General features: G+C 39.4%; 1 protein-coding gene across 1 annotated transcript; it reads right to left on the reverse strand.

Annotated features, from left to right (window-relative positions):
• Positions 1-8,576: 8,576 nt before the first annotated feature.
• On the reverse strand, positions 8,577-12,630 carry Insl6 (insulin like 6). The gene is made up of 2 exons (XM_036173473.1): positions 12,337-12,630; positions 8,577-8,965 (listed from the first exon to the last, which is right to left on the reverse strand). Exons 1-2 carry the CDS (start codon positions 12,611-12,613, stop codon positions 8,604-8,606), a joined length of 639 nt encoding a protein of 212 aa, XP_036029366.1. The 5' UTR covers positions 12,614-12,630; the 3' UTR covers positions 8,577-8,603.
• Positions 12,631-19,163: the final 6,533 nt, after the last annotated feature.

Genomic DNA, 19,163 nt, shown 5'->3' on the forward strand with positions numbered 1-19,163 from the left:
AAGAACCTAGTTCAATACCCTCAAGGTACAGTTACTCAGATGGGCCAGCCTTTGACACCCCTCAGTACCTCTGTTGCAGAAAGCATGACACATGGAAAGTTCTGACCCCAAAACAACAAAGGATCAGGTTGTAACTTGGTGGATAGTTTGAGTCCATGGCATGCAACTTTAGTCACAGCAATGTCTTTTCTGATTCACCAATAACTGCAGACTCGGTGAAGACTGATAAAATGACCACCCAAGAGGTGGGAGAAACTGCATCTTTATGGTGAGAAAGAAATACCTTATATTTCATGTTATTGCTTTGCTTTTTATTATTTATAATTTTATATTTACAGTTAGTTCCCCTCCCTCCTTCTTTTCATGGGTATGTGTGAGGCTTGAGGTTGGTGTCAGGCATATTTCTCAATTGCCTTTCCACTGTATTATTTGAGGTAGAGTCCCTCAGTCGATTCTGAAGCTTGCTGGTACAGCTAATCTGGCTAGCAAGCTTGTTCTGTGATCCTTGTCCCCACCATCTGAGGCTAGAATTAACAGGTAGGCTGCCACATCCATGCAGCACTTAGGTGGGTTCTGGGCATTCTTGTCTGTGCAGCAAGTGCTGTAACAACTGAACCATCTCCTCAGCCCAGATTTTCAATTTTAACTTGTAACTAATAAGAATACTTTTATGACTCCTTTTCTACGATTGGAACAGTTTTCTTACTACCTGTCTTAAATCTCATTCACATTTCACCCCGACTTTCTCCCTTTTCTCAGTTCTTCATTTTACCAATTAACTATTGGCACCCTTAAATATATGTTTACAAAGCATATGCATATCTATAAGTATATTATATGTATATTTTAATATACTTCTATATATTTAAACATATATATAGCTGTATCACTTTCCCCAAGCAGTACCCAACTGCTACTGTGTTGAAATTTATCAGGGAAACAGATGAAATGCACAAGCTTCTGTCTTCTACTGAGAACAACAGGATTGCTGTTACTCATTGTTTTTATTACCATAGTCACCATTGTTGCTAAAGAGCAAGGAAGCATAATTATAACTGAAGACAAATTACAGGAGGGTTCATGTCAAATAAAACAACAAAAACAGTAGAAAGAGAGAAAACTAAAAACTACAAGAAACATCCATCCTAACAGATATGCAAGGCATAGCAACAACACAAAGAACACACACACACACACACACACACACACACACACACACACACAGACTCAACAAATCATTACAGCCCTTTCTTCAGCTCACAGTGCCCCAACAATGGAGATCATAGCTAAAACAACAGCTTAGATGCCAGAAAAAAAAATTTCAGGGTCCTACTTTTTTCTTAAAAAAGATCAGTGGCCATATACAGAGTGATGAAAAAAGGAAGGAAAGCAATTTAGAATCTAACTGAGGTGGGAAAATGGGCAATACTTTGAAGCAGAATTGGAAAAAATAAGGAGAGAACAGAGACTCTGAAAAAGACCAAACAGGACTTCTCTAAGTGAAGGAATCAATGAAAGCACAGTGGAAGGCATCAGCAGACAAGACCAAGCAGAAGAACAAGCCGTAGAGACAGACATGGCTAAAAACAAATGCATCCAGACACATGTATGAAAGAAAACTGGTGAACATGACCAAAATTTCCAAGAATTCTGGGATACATTTAAGAAACCAAACCTGATAGTCCATGGAGCTGAGATTCAGTTTTAAAGCACAGGCAGTTTGTTCAGTGAAATCATACCAGCAAATTTCCTAAAAATAGAGAAAGAAGGGGACATCCAAATATAAGAAGCATTTTGTTATATTTGGTTTTTTGAGGCAGGATCTCACTCTGCCCTGTCTGGCCTGGAATTCACATTGTAAACCATTTGAGGCTGCCCTCAAATGCACTGCTGTCTGCCTGCCTCTACTTCTATGGTGCTGGAATTAAAGGCATGTACCACTACGCATGGCACAAGAAACATTTTGAATACCTAGTAGGCATGAACAGAGAAGAACCTTTCTCCAACATATATAGTCAATCAAGATGTGAAAAAAGAAAGTAAAATCTATAAGAGAAAAATACAAACTCACAAGAACAACAACATCAGAATAACACCATATCTCATTAGCAACGATAAAAACAGGAAGGCATAGAATGTCATAGTTTGATCCTTGAGAGTAACTTTTAACAAAGACTTTTAATACCTATTAAATTTACCTCTTAAAATTGGTGTAGAAATACAAACATTTAAAGATATAGATTAAGGCAATTCATGACAACCATGTTACCACTGTAGAAAATACTTAATAAATGAATACTATAAAAAAAGAAAGACAAAGTCAGTCTCATTCATGAGAACACAGGAAAAAATACATTTCATGAGAGGAATAGATGATCAGAGGAGAGCTAGGAGAGACTAATAATTTCCAACACACAAAACAGTAAAATTTCAATACTAGTAGGAAGGGAAGAATTATCAATAACCCAACCAACCAGAACAATAGTCAGCAAAACCATAGGAAAAAGTAAATCCTTCTTAAAATAACATTAAATGCAAATGGCTTCAGCCTACCAACTAAAAAACGAAGACATACCATATTAAGAGGCAAGATCCATCTATGTGTTGTCTCAAATACATCTCACTGTCAAAGATAAGCAAAAACTAAGAGTATGAAAAACAGTATACAAAGCAAACCGAATCCATAAGTAAGCTAATATAACAATTCTCATATCTGATAAAGTAGATTTTGAACTAAAACTAATTAGAATAGAGCAGATCAATATATGTTTTGAAGAAGGGAACAAGTTACCAAGAAAATATAAGAATTTGTATTTATGTACCAAACCTGGGGCTCCTTATTTCATAAAACAAATACTAAAAGGCATGAAAAATCAGGTATGTCCAGACACAATACAATGTTTTGGTTGCCATTCTCATCTTTGGATAGGTCTTTCTTCTAAACTACAATCTGGCAAAGATTTAAACTATACCACAAATCAACTGGATTTAACAGAGATTTACAGAATATTTCAAATAACAGAAATTATATGTTCTCAGTAGTAATAGAATCTTCTCTAAATTAATCATAACGGGCCATGAAGCCAGCCTTAACAAATGCAAAGCAATTAAAAATAATTCCTTGTATTTTAACATACAATGGTAAAATAAAACTAGATATTAACAGCAAGAGAAAACACAGAAACTACACAAATACTTGAAAATCAAATAGTACACTTTTATATGAACAGTGGAGGAGACTTTTACAATATTAGATTTGGGTACAAATTATAGCACAATCCACCAGAACTTCTCAGATGCAGCCAAGAAGTTGTAAGAGGAAGGTTTCTAAGTATTCACATTTTAAAAGACGTCAGAAAACCTCAACCTAAGGACATACCTCAAGGTTCTTCTAGAACAAGAAGAAGCCAAGTTCAAATGCAGTATCCAGTGAGGAACAAGTCAGAGCAGGAACTGTTGATATAGAGGTTAACAGAACAATACCTAGACAAAGTTATGTCTTGAAGAGAGAAACAAGATTGACAATCCCCTGGTCAAACTAACCAAAAGACAAAATGAAATTAGAGATGAAAACGAAATTACAGCAAAGGACTACAGGAAATAAGGAAGATATTTAAGGAAAACTTACTTTCTAACACACTAGAAAACCTAGAAAAATGGATAAATTCCTAAACACATGTGAGCTATCAAAATTCACATTGCTTGCTATGGGAACAAAGCTGTAATTAAGTGTCACAGAAAGGAAAGTCCCAAATTGAAGAGATTCACTACTAAATTTAACAAGCTTTTAAAGAAAACCTAATACAAATACGTTCCAAGCAAACTATTCCACAAAATAGAAAGTACACTACCAAACTCATTCTTCACATCTTGTCTTGTCCTAGGAAATAGCAGAAGGGCCAAAAGTGGTGAACAACATCACAAACAGAACTGTAGGCCAGTCTTCCTGGTGAACACACGTATGAAACTTCTCAACCAAAAATACTTGCAAATTGATTTCAAGACTACATTAAGAGGATCATAAATCATGTCCAAGTTGTTTTCATCTGAGGGACAAAAGGTTTGTTCAACATATGCAAATCAGTAAATGTAATATAATATATAAGTAGATTTAACAGAAATCGCCTGATCCTATTAATAGATGAAGAAAAGGTCTTGACAAAGTTTAACATGCCTTCTTGATAAAAGTCTCAAAGAAATTAGAAATTGAATTAATATATACCAACACAATCAAAGTTCTATACAAATGTATACCCAATATTATATAAAATTAGAGAAAACAAAAAGCATTTCTTCTAAAATCTAGAGTGAGACAAATCTCCCCCCATACTCATACTCATTATAGTATAAATAAGATCAGAGAAATAAATAAAAATGATACAAATAGGAAAGGAAAATTTAAATAATGTCTATTTGCTTATGACATTATATTATACTTAAAATAATTTATGGTCTCCACAAGGTAAGTCTAGGATCTGATAAATGCTTTCAGGCAAAGTTGAATGATTCAAAACCATAATATATAGATCAGTAGCTTTTCTATATACCAACAATAAGCTGGCTGAGAAAGAAATGAAAAAAATCTATTCATAATAGCTTCATAAAAATAAAGATATCAATGAATAAGTCTAATAAAAGGGGTTAAAGATCTCTGCAATAAAATCTTTAAGATACTAAAAATGGGAATTGAAGAAGACACTAGATGATGGAAATATCTTCTGTGCTTCTGGATTGACAGAATTAATATTGTGAAGGTGGCTACAGTATCAAAAGTAATCACTAATTCAGTGCAATCACCATCAAAATCTCAAGAACAGTCCTCACAGAACTAGGAAGAAAACTCCTGACATTCATACAGAAACACAAAGTTAAAAGAACACTGTTGGATAGCCCAGTGCCTAATCTCAAATCATACTACAGAGCAATAGTGACAGAAAACAGCATGCCCTGGCACAAACCAGACATGTAACCAAGGAACCGAGTAAAGAGCCCAGAAATAAGTCCACACTGCTGTGAACAGTGTTTTCAACAAAGGAGCAAGAACATACACTGGGGAAAACACAGCCTTTTTCAACAAATGGTGCTGAGAAACTTGGGTGTTTGTATGCAGAAGAATGCAATGAGAGTGAGATTTTCACTCTGCACAAATATCGATTGCAAATGGATCAAGGACTTAACTATAAAACCTTAGTCACTGCAACTGCTAGAGAAAACACATCAAGATTGAGACACAGGCAAAAGGGTAGTGTAGCAGTGAATAACCCAAGAGTCTATACATGGGAAATTAAAAGGCTCTGCATAGCAAAGAAACCAGCAGTGTGGCAAAAAGACAGCATACACAATCAGAGGGAATCTTTGCTAGCTGTATTTCAGACAGTGAAATAATATCTAAGATACACAAACTGCAATGATTAAACACCACAAACCCACAAATCTTTGAATCAATAAATAGGCTAATGAACTGAATGGACATGTCTCAAGAGAAGAGACAAAGTGGACAATAAATAGTTTTCAAAGGAGTTCAACATCTTTAGCCATTAGGGAAATGCTAAGTAAAACTACATTGAGATTCTATCTTATCCCTATTAGAATGGCTAAGGTCACAAAAGTGACAATGAGTACTGGCAGAGATGGGGGAAAGGGAACTCCTATGCACTACTAGTGGTAATATAAATGGATGCAACCACTGTGGAAATCAACATGGAAGTTTCTCAAAAAATGTTTTAAAAAGAGCAACCCATATGTGAGGTGGTGCATGTCTTTAATACCAGCACTGAGGAGGCAGAGACAGGCAGATCTCTATGAGTTTGAAGCCAAACCAGCCAGGACTCCATAGTGAAACCCTGTCAGGAAAAAAAAAAAAAAAAGAACCATATGACCTAGTAATATCACTCCTAGGTATATACCTAAAGGACTCAGAGTCAACATATCAGAGATGCTTGCACATCCATGTGTATATCTGCACTGTTCACAATGGCTAGCCTAGGTGGTCATTGACAAGTGAATGGATAAGTAAATGTGGTACATATACATAATGGAATTTTGTTCAGCTATAAAGAAAAGTAAAATTATAACATTTTCAAGAAAACGTATGACTGTGAATTGTTATATTAAACAAAGTAACCCAGACTCAGAAATACAAATGCCATGTTTCCTCTCACACAATGACCCCAGACTTTGGTGTTTACATATGCAAGTGTAACTGGGAAGGGGACTATGGGTGGGCGAAAGAAGGCTTAAGGAAGGGAATGAGTAATGGAATAGACTCGACATGAAAGCAGAATTGAGGACACTGGAGCGAAGGAGGGGGTGGGGGCAGGGGAGCAATGGGATAAGGGAGCAGAGTGTGGGAGGAGACCAAGAGGAACAGAATGTGCAGGCAGGTGCAGGACTGGGAAACGCACGGCTCTGTTTCTTGCTTTCTTAGTCTTGGTTGTCAATTCAACTAAGAGATAAACATCTGGGCACAACTGTGAGGGATTTTCTCAAGGGGAAGGTCAACCCGACGTGGGTTAGACCTTCTGGTGTCAACCCAGTTATAAGGAGGTCTAAAGGGAAAGAGCTTCAGTTTTTGCCCATTTGCCTCTGACAGCTCTCCCTTGTTCCTAACTTCTTCTGTGCTGTGCTGCCACTACATTCCTGTGCCGATATCGGAACCCAGCTTCTTCAAGCTTCTAACGTGGAGTAATTTGGACTCAAGACCAGCAGCTCTAGGAATCCTCCAGGCCTTCAGTACTAGACTGGGACTGCCGAAACGTCCAGCTTTATGATCTCAGCCTCTCCAGTGTGAAGACAGCCGTTGTTGGACGACCCTGGCTGAACTATATGAGTCAATCTAATGAATCCCTCGTTAATAGACATTCATTCTAATGTTTCTCTTCCTCTACAGAACCATGACCATATACTTTGAATGCTACTTCTGAAAATAAAAATTATTTTTTGAAAACTAGGCCCTCTGGATAAGCGAGACAGTTGTTTCACTTGAACTGTTCAGGGGACCCCCGGATAGCGGGATCGGGACCCCTAGAGTGTATGAGCCGGCTTTTTGGCAGCCTTGGTGCAGGGAGGAGGGGCTTGGACCTGCCTCAGCTGAATGTACCAGACTCTGCTGACCTTGCCTTGGAGGTGGTGGAATGGGGGATGGATTGGGGGAAATGCTCGGGGGGTGGGAGGAGGGAGGACAGGGGACTCTGTGGTTGGTATGTAAAATGAATAGAAAATCTCTCAGTAAAGAAAAAAAGAAAGAAAACTGCGAGAGCTTCTGCTTCCTCCAGCTAAAAGGTTAGACTATACTATAGATCTCTTTTCAAATGAGTCTCCTCCCTGCACCAGTGAGCAGGCTGGGAAGTACAGGGGCCTTCTCCACTATCAGCTTGCTGTGTGAACCAGAGACCTCCCTTTTATTCGCCAGAGCCAGACTATGGACACTACCGTTTGGTGAGCCTTTCTTCACGCTTTGGCTTAAAGTGTTGCTGGGGGTGGGGGCCGCTCTTTGTCCCCCCTGTAATGCTTAGGTTTGATGTTATGGTCCTATTGTCTTAACACATGTAAAGTTTTGTCCATTTCTGAAGGCAAATTTTCATCTAAAGCCCTGTGGACCTATTCAGCCATGACAACATAAATTTGTATCAAAATGGGTAGTTCTGTTTACAAAAGTAACTCAATGCAGCCTGTACTCTGTAAGCAGTAGAAAAATAAGACATTTTACAAATGCACGGGAAATGCAGATTTGTGTGGAAAGGAAGTTTTGTTCTAAGACATTATGCAGCTAAAGAGGAACTGAAATGTTCCACCAAGCAGATTACATGGTACACTTGAGAAGAAAACTAGAGAAAGCTTTTGAATGATGCTTACTCATCGATTAGTGGGTAAGAATTCTCTTCTGGAAACTTCTAATTAAGTTTTGCTCAACTTTGTATCTTTAAAATTATTTCACACCAGGCTGTCAAGATGGCTCAGCAGAGAAAGGAGTATGAATAAGACCCAAGGCCCTAAAAATGTATCCACTGCTATGACAGCACAACAGCTTCTCCAAGAGGTGAAGTTAGTTGCTTCAAGTTGCTGAGACAAATTAGTTGGCTTATGGAGATGGGCATCATAGTTATGGATGGACACGGATCTGTCTGTACATTGTATAGAAAGAATGTATAACATTCCATATTCCATTTAAATGCAGCTTAAGAGCTTTCAACCACCAGGCAGTGGTGGCACACACCTTTAATCCCAGCACTCGGGAGGCAGAGCCAGGCGGATCTCTGTGAGTTTGAGGCCAACCTGGGCTACCAAGTGAGTTCCAGGAAAGGTGCAAAGCTACACAGAGAAACCCTGTCTCGAAACAAAACAAAACAAAAGTTTTAAACATAATGACAAAACCCAAATAGGTAATTTTCAAATGTCTACATGGATCATGGCACTTATAGTAACATTGTCTTTAAATATATATGACAAAAAGGAGGCATTAAGTATCAAGATGCCTGTCACCACCATAAGGCACCTTCAACTGCTCACGAATATTCTCCAATGCAGTTCACAACGCAGCATAACTCCAAGAATAGATAAGTGGTAAATTAGACACAGTAAGTTTTATTAAGCTGGCATAGTTTCTACGATGGTGTGTACAACTCAGTCACCAGTGACATTTGTTTGATTGTTAAGTTTTTTAAGTCAACATATGGGAGACACGCCACGGCCAGCTCTTCCTTGGTGCATCCTTTAAGACAGCATTTATCGGAGAAACTTCTGCGTTTCCTTTGGGGATGGTTCCCCCCAAATAAACTGCTGAAGGTGTTGATTTTGTTTCTGTTTTTCTGCTGAATCTTTATACTCTGAGCATAGGGGTTGACACCGAGGGGCGAAAACTGTCTTGTCTTCTCCTGAAACAAGTTGGCCTTTTCAAACTGATAGTCAGGTGCTGGCTGGTGTTCCCACGTGTAGACTGCTTTCTTGTGAGAGGCAGGCACAGGGGCTGTGGAGAGACAGTGAAAAAAAGCCTTACTTATCCAAATCTTCTATTAGATGCGAATTTAATATTAGAACACTAAAATCAGCTAATTATTAAAATCATTTTAATAAAGGTTGGAAAGTACAGTTACTCAGAGGCAACATATTTTTAACTCAAATAGGTGCAGCATTTCCCTATGAGAAGGCTTAGCAGCCTTTGGATATTTTGTAGCAACGTTTTTTATTACAACACCACTCACATGCTGTAGAATTCAGCATTTTTCAGCAGTGAAATCAGTGGTTCCTACTATATCTACAAGCTTGTGGCACCATCCCCACTATCTAATTCCAGAACATTTCTTTCACCTCTCAAAAACAATAACAAACAAAACAGCAACAACAAAGCCAGCAGTCACCACCACTAACAGTCACTCCCATGCTCTCTCCCTCCAGTCTATTTTCTCTTCCATGAATTTCTCTATTCTGTACATTTCACACAAGGGGTAGCTTCTGGTGTGTGGTCATTTCTGTCTGTCTTTCAATTAGCATAATATTCTCCATGTTTATCCAGGATGTCAAATGTGTTCTTCCTTTATTCCTTCCATAACTAAATAACCTCCCATTGTGTGGCTTTCTCACACTACATTTCACTCATCCATCTATCGGCTCCTGGATATTTTGGTTGTCTTCACTTTTTAGCTATTATGGATAACACTGCCATGGATATTCATGCCCACATTTTTATGTGTTTATGTTTTTCAGTCCTTTGGGGTATAAACCTAGGAGTGGAACTACTGAATCCTGTGGTAATCCTGAACATCTTCTCATGGGCTTCTTGTATGTCACCTTTGGAGAAACACCCATTAAATCCCTGCTCATTCTTATGTTCTCACTTGTTGTCTGTGATCATTTCCAATCAGGCTGTCTTTTTGTGTGTAGGTTATAACTCGGTAGTCAATAGAAGCACTTTGTTCTTTAACAAAATATAAAGATTGGTGAGAAGTGGAGATGTGCTCAAAGTACAGATTTATTTTATTATTATTATTATTATTATTATTATTATTATTATTATTATGGTTTTTTGAGCTAGGGTTTCTTTGTGTAGTTTTGGTGCCTGTCCTGGCTCTCGCTCTGTAGACCAGGCTGGCCTCAAACTCACAGAGATCCACCTGGCTCTGTCTCCCAAGGCTGGGATTAAAGGCGTGTGCTACCACCGCCACCGCCACCGCCACTGCCGCCGCCGCCACCACCACCACCACCACCACCCGGCTGTCATATTACTTTTAACTCAGTCAACATTGAGTTGACTAAAACAACTAAATTACTCCTGAATGTAATTAGTCAGAAGCTTTGTGGATGTCCACTGTGACCATATTCAGGACTTCCTAGGAGGACATTTTTTTTCCAAGGCCTTAACCACAGAGCCAGTTCTGTGAGCCATGCTTTGCATTAGGCAACTCCATTTGCAAGCTCAGAGAAAGAAATGTTATGGTGGATAATGATTCCATGGCATATGGGAAAATTAGTTGGCTCAGTAAGCTCCTGCGGTTTGAAATCAGAAGTAAGCAGTAAGAAAAGAAGAGTCAGTGAGAGTCAAGACCGAAGAGATTTTATGAGGCTTGTCATAGAATAAAGGAACATAAACAGAAATCAGCAAAAAGAGGAAGAGAGGGTCGAGGAGAAAGAAAAGGGAGAGAGAGGATCGTGGAGCTGGATTCCTGAATCGTTACTGGGTCTTTCATTTCCCCCTTTCTTCCATTTATTGTGAAGTTCTGCCCCCATGCTCTGTCCCTGAAGCTAGAGGACTATTTATTACCCTTTTCTGCTACTATTATGATTAATAAAACACAATTATAATTCAACTAAACAAGAAAACAGACTAAAGTGAACAAAGAAAAGAAGAAATAGTATAGATAGAACCACGTTTCTAAAGAAATGATTATTCATTCGAAAACATTTGAAATCAAGATGAAATGAATTCCTATAAAAACCTAAACACACACAGACATACAAAACTTCGGTACTTTAACAACAGAGCAATCAAAAGCATAATTAGTCACCACCTTAGAAGATGCACACAGAGATGGTTTTAGAGGTAGATTACACCTATTAAAGAATAGCAATTTACAAACAGTTCCTTGTCGTTTTATGAAGCTCATTAATAATCCCTATTTACAAATCAGGTAAAAACACTGAGTTTTTTTTTTTAAGTTCCTGTAAGTCGTTTCACTTACAAATGTAGTTTGAAAACACTATGTAATTAGTTAAGTAAATCTAAAATACATTTTACAAACATAGGGGAAAGGCTTATACCAGAAAGGTAAGAGTAGGTCAAGGTCACAAAATGTGTCAATGTAATTCATCATGCTAATTCACTTTCAGCCAGCAGCTGCTGCAATCGAGAGACTTTCCATCATTTTGAGCTCATTTCTTACCATCTGCCCCCATATTTGCTCCCTTTCTGCCTATTTGCATAGATGAACTATTACCCATGCCAGGATTCCTCTCTTTTGCTCTTGTCCGTGCCAATCCTTCTCTGGGTCCCTCCCTCGAGTGGTTCCACTGCATAGGAAGTGCTCTTTGGTTTAGCTTTCTTACCGCCATCAGCCAATGCTGAATGAACCTCACCGACCTTAGCTGATTCTTTCACTTCCTGTTCAGGCCACCCAGACTTCCTTGCTGTTCCCAGGATAGTCCAGATAGAAGTGTCTTTCTTTCCCCTGCTGTTTTCTCTAAACAAACACCCCTACCCCTGCCACCTCTCTGGTGGCCATTCCCTCACCACTTCTATCCATTTTCTACTGTCATAACACGATGCCTGGCAGTGGCTAATTTCAAATGAACAAAAATAGATTTAATTCATGATTTGTAGATGCGATGGTGTTCAAGAACCTTCCTGGAGCCTCATCCCATAGTGGAGGTGCGGGACAAGCGTGTGAGAACAAGAAACTGAGAGGAGGGTGAAGCTGATTTTGCAACAAATTCACTCAGGAGAATCCACTTCTGTGATAACGGCCCAAATCCATTTCAAGGACATTTAATTTCCTTTTACTAGATCTCATCTCCTAACACTGCTGCACGGGGGTGGGGGGGGGGGTGGGGTGGGGGGGGGTGGGGGGGGGGGATTAAGCTTCTAACACACGAAATTGGGAGATGCATTCAAACCATAACAACCTCTTCTGATAAATGTTATCTTTTTAATAAGGCCTACTCTGGCTACGTCATTTCTTCTAAGTCTAAAGTAAACTTCATATTCGTTTGTATGTTTTAAAATTGTATTTACATGTATTCTAGGCACAAATTTCTATTTCGCGCAGAAACTCACTGGTGAAGCCAAGTCGAGTCTAAGAGATGCACAAGGAAGAGCGAACACACACCCTCTCTCCAGAGTTTTACCTGAGTTTGTGAATCCTCTCCAGGTCGAAGAAGGGCTTTGGTCAGGGATGAAGGTCTTGACCTTCTTTGAGAGATGGGGAGCAGGAGCGAGCCGTGTCAAAGGAGTTTGGTCCTCCAACTCGAACTGTTTCCAATCAGTTTGGCCACAGAGTTTTATAATTTCTATCAGCAGGTACCTGCCGCACAGCTTCCTGCGTCTGCTGCCTTCTTTCTCGTGGGAGAAGGTGGCCTGTAGGACTCCAAGCCACAACAGACATGAACAGCACAGCTGCTTCATCCCTGGGCTCCGCGGCAGGGCCGGGCCCGCAGCAACGGCCGTCGCCCCGCCCCCGCCCCGCCTCCTCCCCACCGCGCCACGCCCCGCGCCACGCCCCTCTCACGCCGCCCTCGGCCTCAGGCAACCTTCTCCAGAACACTGAGGTTAGGGCTGGGGTGTTCCAGGCTTGCTTGGACCTCCGGCTTGCAGGAAGATGAAGAAAACAGGCTCTTTTCCGCTCAGAAAAGGAAGTAAGAAATGTCTCCGTTTCCTGGCTTTTATTCATTTTCCTTGTCGTCCACGCCAAAAGACTGCCATCAACATATGAGAACACAGGACCCTGAGAAACCAAAAATGTACTAATGGAAGATGCTGCAAATTACACCTGGAATGTCAACTCCTTTTTGCCAAGTAATTACACGAGACATCGCTTCGCTTCAGAAAACCATCCTCTCATCTCCTTCATGGGTTATATTTTTTTTAACTTTAAAAAGTTATTACTGGAGCTGGAGAGATGGCTCCGCAGTTAGGAGCATTTGCTACTTTTGTAGAGGATCCGGGTCTGTTTCTCAGGTACCCACATGGCAGCTCACGATAGTCTTGTCACTCCAGTTCTGGCCTCCACCAGTACCAGACACACACGTGGTGCATATACAGACATGCAGGCAAAGACTCATACACATCAAATAACATGAATAAACATTTTCAAAATTACTAATTTTTTTAGGCTAGCATGCAAATTTTTTTAGGCTTCCTGCTCGTTTATTGCATGTATACTACTACTTGATTTCCTCCTGTCTTTCTTAGGAACTCATTCTCCTCAGGATCCCCCTTTGCTGTTTCATGACTTACAAACACACATATTTAAGCATGCACTTATATAAACACACAAATATATAATTTTAAGTCTAGATTCCACATGTAAGTGAAAACATCATTTAGTATCCTGGTTCCTGGTAAAGTTTGCCTTGGTTTATTTGTATGAACACATTCTTCTTATAATAAATCCTTTTTATTATGCTTATTTTGGGGGTATGTGTGTGTATGTGTATACCACAGTTTGTGTGTGTCACAGTGTGTGTGTGTGTGTGTGTGTGTGTGTGTGTGTGTGTGTGTCCCACAGTGTGTGTATAGAGATTAGAGCCAGTTCTCTGGCACCATGTGGATCCAGGGATCGATGTCACATTGTCAGGTTTGGTAGAAAGTGCCTTTTAACCTGTTAGGGCATCTCACTGCCCAGGAACACATTCTTAACTGCTACACATTATTATGACCAATATAATAACTGAATGGATTTATTTAACTGAAAACTTTATTATTTAAATTACTAGTCTTGAATGAAAAAGTTCTAATATTATAAATTAATTTCAGACTTATTTATTAGTATCCTATACTATTAACTTTATTCTAAAACATTGTCATAAAATATTTGTCTTTCTGAATCAAACATACTTTATTTAACATGATTTACAATTGTAATAATTTCATTTTTTATGAATGTGTAAAATTCCATTGTGTATATTTACCACATTTTACCTTTTTACTGTGGTGGCTGGGGCTGTTTTTGTTTGATTGTTTGGTTTTTGCTGTTGTTGTATGGAGTGGTTTACTATTATATGATCCCATTTGTTAATTATTGGGATTATTTCCTGTGCTGTTGGAGTCCTTTTCAGAAAGTCTTTGGCTAAACTGTATTTTGAAATGTCTTCCCTGTATTTTCCTCTTGCAGTTTCACGGTTTCAAGTTTCAATGTTTTTTGAAGAATTTTGAGTTGAAAGAAATACAGCATGGAAGAATCTAATTTTGTTCTTTATGTGGAAATTCAACTTTCTCAGCACCATCGTTAAAGAGATTATCTCTTCTCCAAAATGTGTTTCTGATACCTTTGCTAAAATTAGGTGACTGTACATTGTGTAGCTTATCTTGGGGTCTGCTCTACTACTCCATTGTTGCACGCTTCTGTTTAGGGTTTGTTGTTTGGTTGGTTGATTGTTTTTGAGACAATGTTTCTCTGTGTTGCTGCCCTGACTGTCCTGGAACTTGCTCTGTGGAGCAGGCTGGCCTGGAGCTTACAGAGCCCTGCCTGCCTCTGCAGGGTGCTGGGATTAAAGGCGTGGCTACCACCACCACCATCACCACCACCACCACCACCACCACCACCACCACCACCACCACCACCACCACCACCACCACCACCACCACCACCACCACCACCACCACCGACTCCACACCCATGCCAGTGCTCATTGCTTTTGCTTCTGCTCTGATGTTTGACCCTGGGCACCGTGATACTTGCGGTACTGTTCTTTCTGGTGAGCATTTCTTCAGCTCGTCAAGGCCTTGTGTGCTTCCAAGTCAATGTTAGGGTTATTTTCTAGTGCTGTCAAGAATGGCACCAGAATGTTGATGAGTGTGGGACTGAATCTGTAGACATCTGATGTGTTTATCTAGTTATTCTTTATCAATGAAAAATTGGGAGTCAGATATCGGGGTAAGGACCTGAATGATCGGAGAAGAGGCAGAGAAGCCACCAGCGGCCTCCTCTCTCTTCTGTTTCTCCATCCAAGAGGGCCGGGATCCTCTCCAAGCCCTGCCTTACTACTTCCTGTATCTCTCTCTATCTGCCCCCAGTCCTCCAAAACCTCTATGGTTAATTTTGGTCAACTAGTTGCTAACTCCGCCCTCTGATTCAATCCAAGCTTTATCATCAGAATGTGATCAAAATATTGCACAACAGACATCTTTTGTTGATAATAGTCATTTTTGCAATATTAACTGTGCCTGTTCATGAGCATGGGAGGGCATTCGGGTTTCTATTATCTTTTCCACTGTAGAAAAATTTCCCCTCCTTCTTTGGGTTTATTTCAAACTATTTTAGTGTCCAGATGTTGGGAATGAGAACTCTCCCCCACCCCCCCCCCCCCCCGCTTTTTTTTCTCAGTGAATTCATTACTGATCCACAGTAAGGCTACTGAGTTTTGTGTGTTGATTCTGTCCTGCTACCCTGTTGAAGATATTCATCAGTTCCTAGAGTTTGCTGACAGTGTCTTCTGTCGCTATCTCATTTATTCAGTATTTTCACACTTATCCTAGATAATTTTTAACCTCATAAGACATTCTATAGTAGTTTTTCACTTTCAGTTTTATGATCATTGGTGATATATTCGTAGATTGTACAAATGTATTTGTATATCTCATATGGTTTGATGTTATTGGTGATACAGCATTTAGGTTTTTCTTGCCAAGTGGTGCTAGAAATTGAGCACTCAAGTGTAGGCTTCTCAATAAGAATACTGACCACCAAATCCAGAAGAGTTAATCAAGCAAACAGATGTACAGATTGTAACACAGAAATGGAAGAAACACGAGAACACAAAGAATTGGAAGTCTTCCCCCACACGACTACTCAAGCCAAAGACCTATCCTGAAATAAGTCAAATTCCAAGAGAAGAACTTCAAATGCCTCTGATAAAAACGGCCAGGGGGGTGGGGTGGGGATTTAGCTCAGTGGTAGAGGGATTGCCTAGCAAGTACAAGGACCTGAGTTTGGTCCTCAGCTCCTGGAAAAAAAAAAAATGACCAAATGGTCTGAAAGAGACTATGAACAAATGGATGACTTCAATCCAGAATCTAGAAAGGAAAACCAACAACACAGAGGAGAAAATCATCCATGCAGATGAAAAAGACAGTAAAATTGAAGAAAATTCAGCAAGGAAATTGAAATTTTGAAAAACAAAAGTATTGGAAATGAAAACCTTAATGAGTCAAAAATCAAAACAAACAAACAAACAAACAAACAAACAAAGAAGAAAGTTTGACTGATATTCTCAGCCAGACAGAAGAAGGAAATGAGAGATGGTAGATATGGTTGATGAGATATAGTAACATTCAAACACCAAGGAGATTAAAAAGCACAATCACAGCATCCAAGAACCCAAAGACACAATCAAGAGACCAAATCCGAGAATCCACAGGATAAAGAAGGGTTGCAGAGGTATAGAGAATATAGTCAATAAAATTGTAGCCCTAATGCCCCAAATATAGAGGAAAAGTCATCCAAAAACAGAGGCATTTTGAATCCCATGTACACATGACCAGAAAAGAGCCCCTCCTTGACACATTATAGTCAAGGTGTCAAAAACAACAGGAAGTGAAAACTGGTATTAAAAGCAATGAAGCCAGAGTACCAACTCCCCACAAAGACAGAGACAGTAACATCACATCTCCTGTAGGTAAGACTCCTGTAAGCTTTCCAAGAAAGAAAGCATGGAAGGGTACATTTCAAGAACTGGAATTAAATAACTGTGACCAAGATTGCTGTGACTAGCAATTTATGTGTTTAATTATACATTTTTTTTTGCATATTTTGAACCAATCTCTCTCTTTTTGACTCACTGAGTTTAGAGTAGTGTGAATGAGCATGAGTAAGTTACTACAGTGTGGGCAACTTACCATTGACTATACCACTGAAGAAACGGACTCCTCTCAGGGAGGGTAAGACCTCATAAGCACCCCAACTGCATTCCCTGACCCATGATGGAATGCTGAAGACCCAGTTTTGTGTAGGTCTATGTCCAGAAGACAGCATTTCAGAGCACTCTTCCCCATTCTCTGGAGCTTTACATTTTCTTGCCACTCCACTCTTCCCCCAAAGTTCCATGGGCCTTGATGGGGGTTGGACCTAGATGTCCTGTTTAGGGCTAAGCACTCGACAGTCACTTATTCTCTGTACTTTGTCCCATTGTGAGTCTCTGCATTAATAACTGCCTTCTTCACCATTTTTGATGAGATTTTATTACATGGAAGTAATTTCATCAACTTCAGAGTGCCAGCCACAGAGAGGCATGTAAGTAATGTTCCCAGCACTTCCACTTACCATTCCTTTCTTTTTTCTGTCTTCTGAGTCTGTCTTGTCTTTATTTTATGTTCCCCTAGTTTTGTCCTGAGTTCTAGTGGCACCCATGAATACTGTTAAATCAACTGTCAGCTGGAGCTTTTTAAAGATGGCATGATACAGATTAGAACAATCTCATCCTTTTCCTTGAGAAACAACCAATATCCAAACTATACTGGGCCGTATGTTCTAGTCAGAACGGTTTTTTAAGGGAAATGCTGTAAGAGAAGAACTATCCATCATATATAGATGGAGGCTTAAAGGCTCAAATTATATGTGCCAGACAATCTAATGTACATGATACTCTGTGCTTTCTATAACAGTTCTTGCTAGTTTTATGTCAACATGACACAAGCTGGAGTCATTGGAGAGGAGGAATCCTCAATTGAGGAAATGCCTCCATACAACTGGGCTGTGGACAAGCCTTTTGGGCATTTTCTTAATTAGTGATTGATGGGGGAGAGCCCAGCCCACTGTGGGGGGTGCCACCTCTGAGCCAGTGGTCATGGGTTCTAAGAAAGCACATGGCTCAAGCCACAAGAAGCAAGTCAGTAAGCAGCACTCCTTCATGGCCTCTGTATCAGCTCTTGCCTCCAGGTTCCTGCCCTGTTTGAGTTTGGTGCTGAGTTCTTCAGTGACGAACAGTGATGTGGAAACATAAGCAAATAAACCCTATTCTCCCCAAGTTGCTTTGGTCATGGTGTTTCATCATAGCAGTAGCAACCCTAATAATATCTTGCTTTGTATTTTCTCATGCCACCCATTACAAACTGACGTGTGGTAGATTTACCTCCTTTGTTTACTCCCTTCCTACCAGAATGTGTTCTTCAAGCAGGTAAGAATCTTCATCTGATTTGTTTCCTGTGATATTTTCCTTGCCTTGAACAGTGCTGGAATACAATAGTTTCTTAACAATGCTTTAGTATAATAGATACAATTAATAATTTTATCAACAAATAATTAAGTGCTAGTAAGTTTGTAGTATTTGGTAAATGAGTGAATAAGCGAATAAATGAGAATTTATGAGTTCTTTTGTACTGGTTCCCTACTTCTGTCATCATTTTAATTTATTATTACACTGTTTAGTGTTTAAAATCCTTTTGAAAAAGCTTATTAGTGAATGGATTCATCTTTTGTTCATATTTATTATCTAGTACCTATTAAATTGGACATGATGAGTATCTGTTGTGTGAAAAACACATTTAACTACTATTTATCATTAGCACAGTTGAATGGATCTATTAAATTGTGTTAAATACATATTTAAATTTATTTTATTTTATTAACTTAAAATTTTATGTGTTTGGCTGTTCTGTGCACCATATGCATGTGTGGGGCCTGCAGAGGCCAGAAGAGGGCGTAGCATTCCCTATGTAGGCATCCCATTGAGGTGAGCTATCATGCATGGTTAAGTGGTAAGATTTTATAGCCATTTTGAAGGAATACTACTCAAAAGCAATAAGACTGTTAAAAAAGGCAAAATGAGTTTTGCATAAAAGTTTTATTAACAGAACTACAATAATGCAAAGAACATTTCTTTCACATCAAACAACAAGTCCAAATGTAAATAACGATTTCACAGATTCTTATAAATAATCAAGGGGACAGAAAGAGGCATGGAGCAGGTAGCAAGAATGCACTCGAACACTGGATGAGTTGTGCACAATTAGCTCCATA

The sequence above is a fragment of the Onychomys torridus genome, chromosome 1 (genome assembly GCF_903995425.1).
Source record: "Onychomys torridus chromosome 1, mOncTor1.1, whole genome shotgun sequence".
Classification (NCBI taxonomy): Eukaryota; Metazoa; Chordata; class Mammalia; order Rodentia; family Cricetidae; genus Onychomys; species Onychomys torridus.

Bases quoted from the DNA above. Each gene is read 5' to 3' on its own strand.
- Insl6 (XM_036173473.1), bottom strand. From the start codon at position 12,613: ATGAAGCAGCTGTGCTGTTCATGTCTGTTGTGGCTTGGAGTCCTACAG. The intron at 8,966-12,336 runs GTAAAACTCTGG...GTCTCTCCACAG, and splicing joins GAGAGGATTCACAAACTCAG to CCCCTGTGCCTGCCTCTCAC.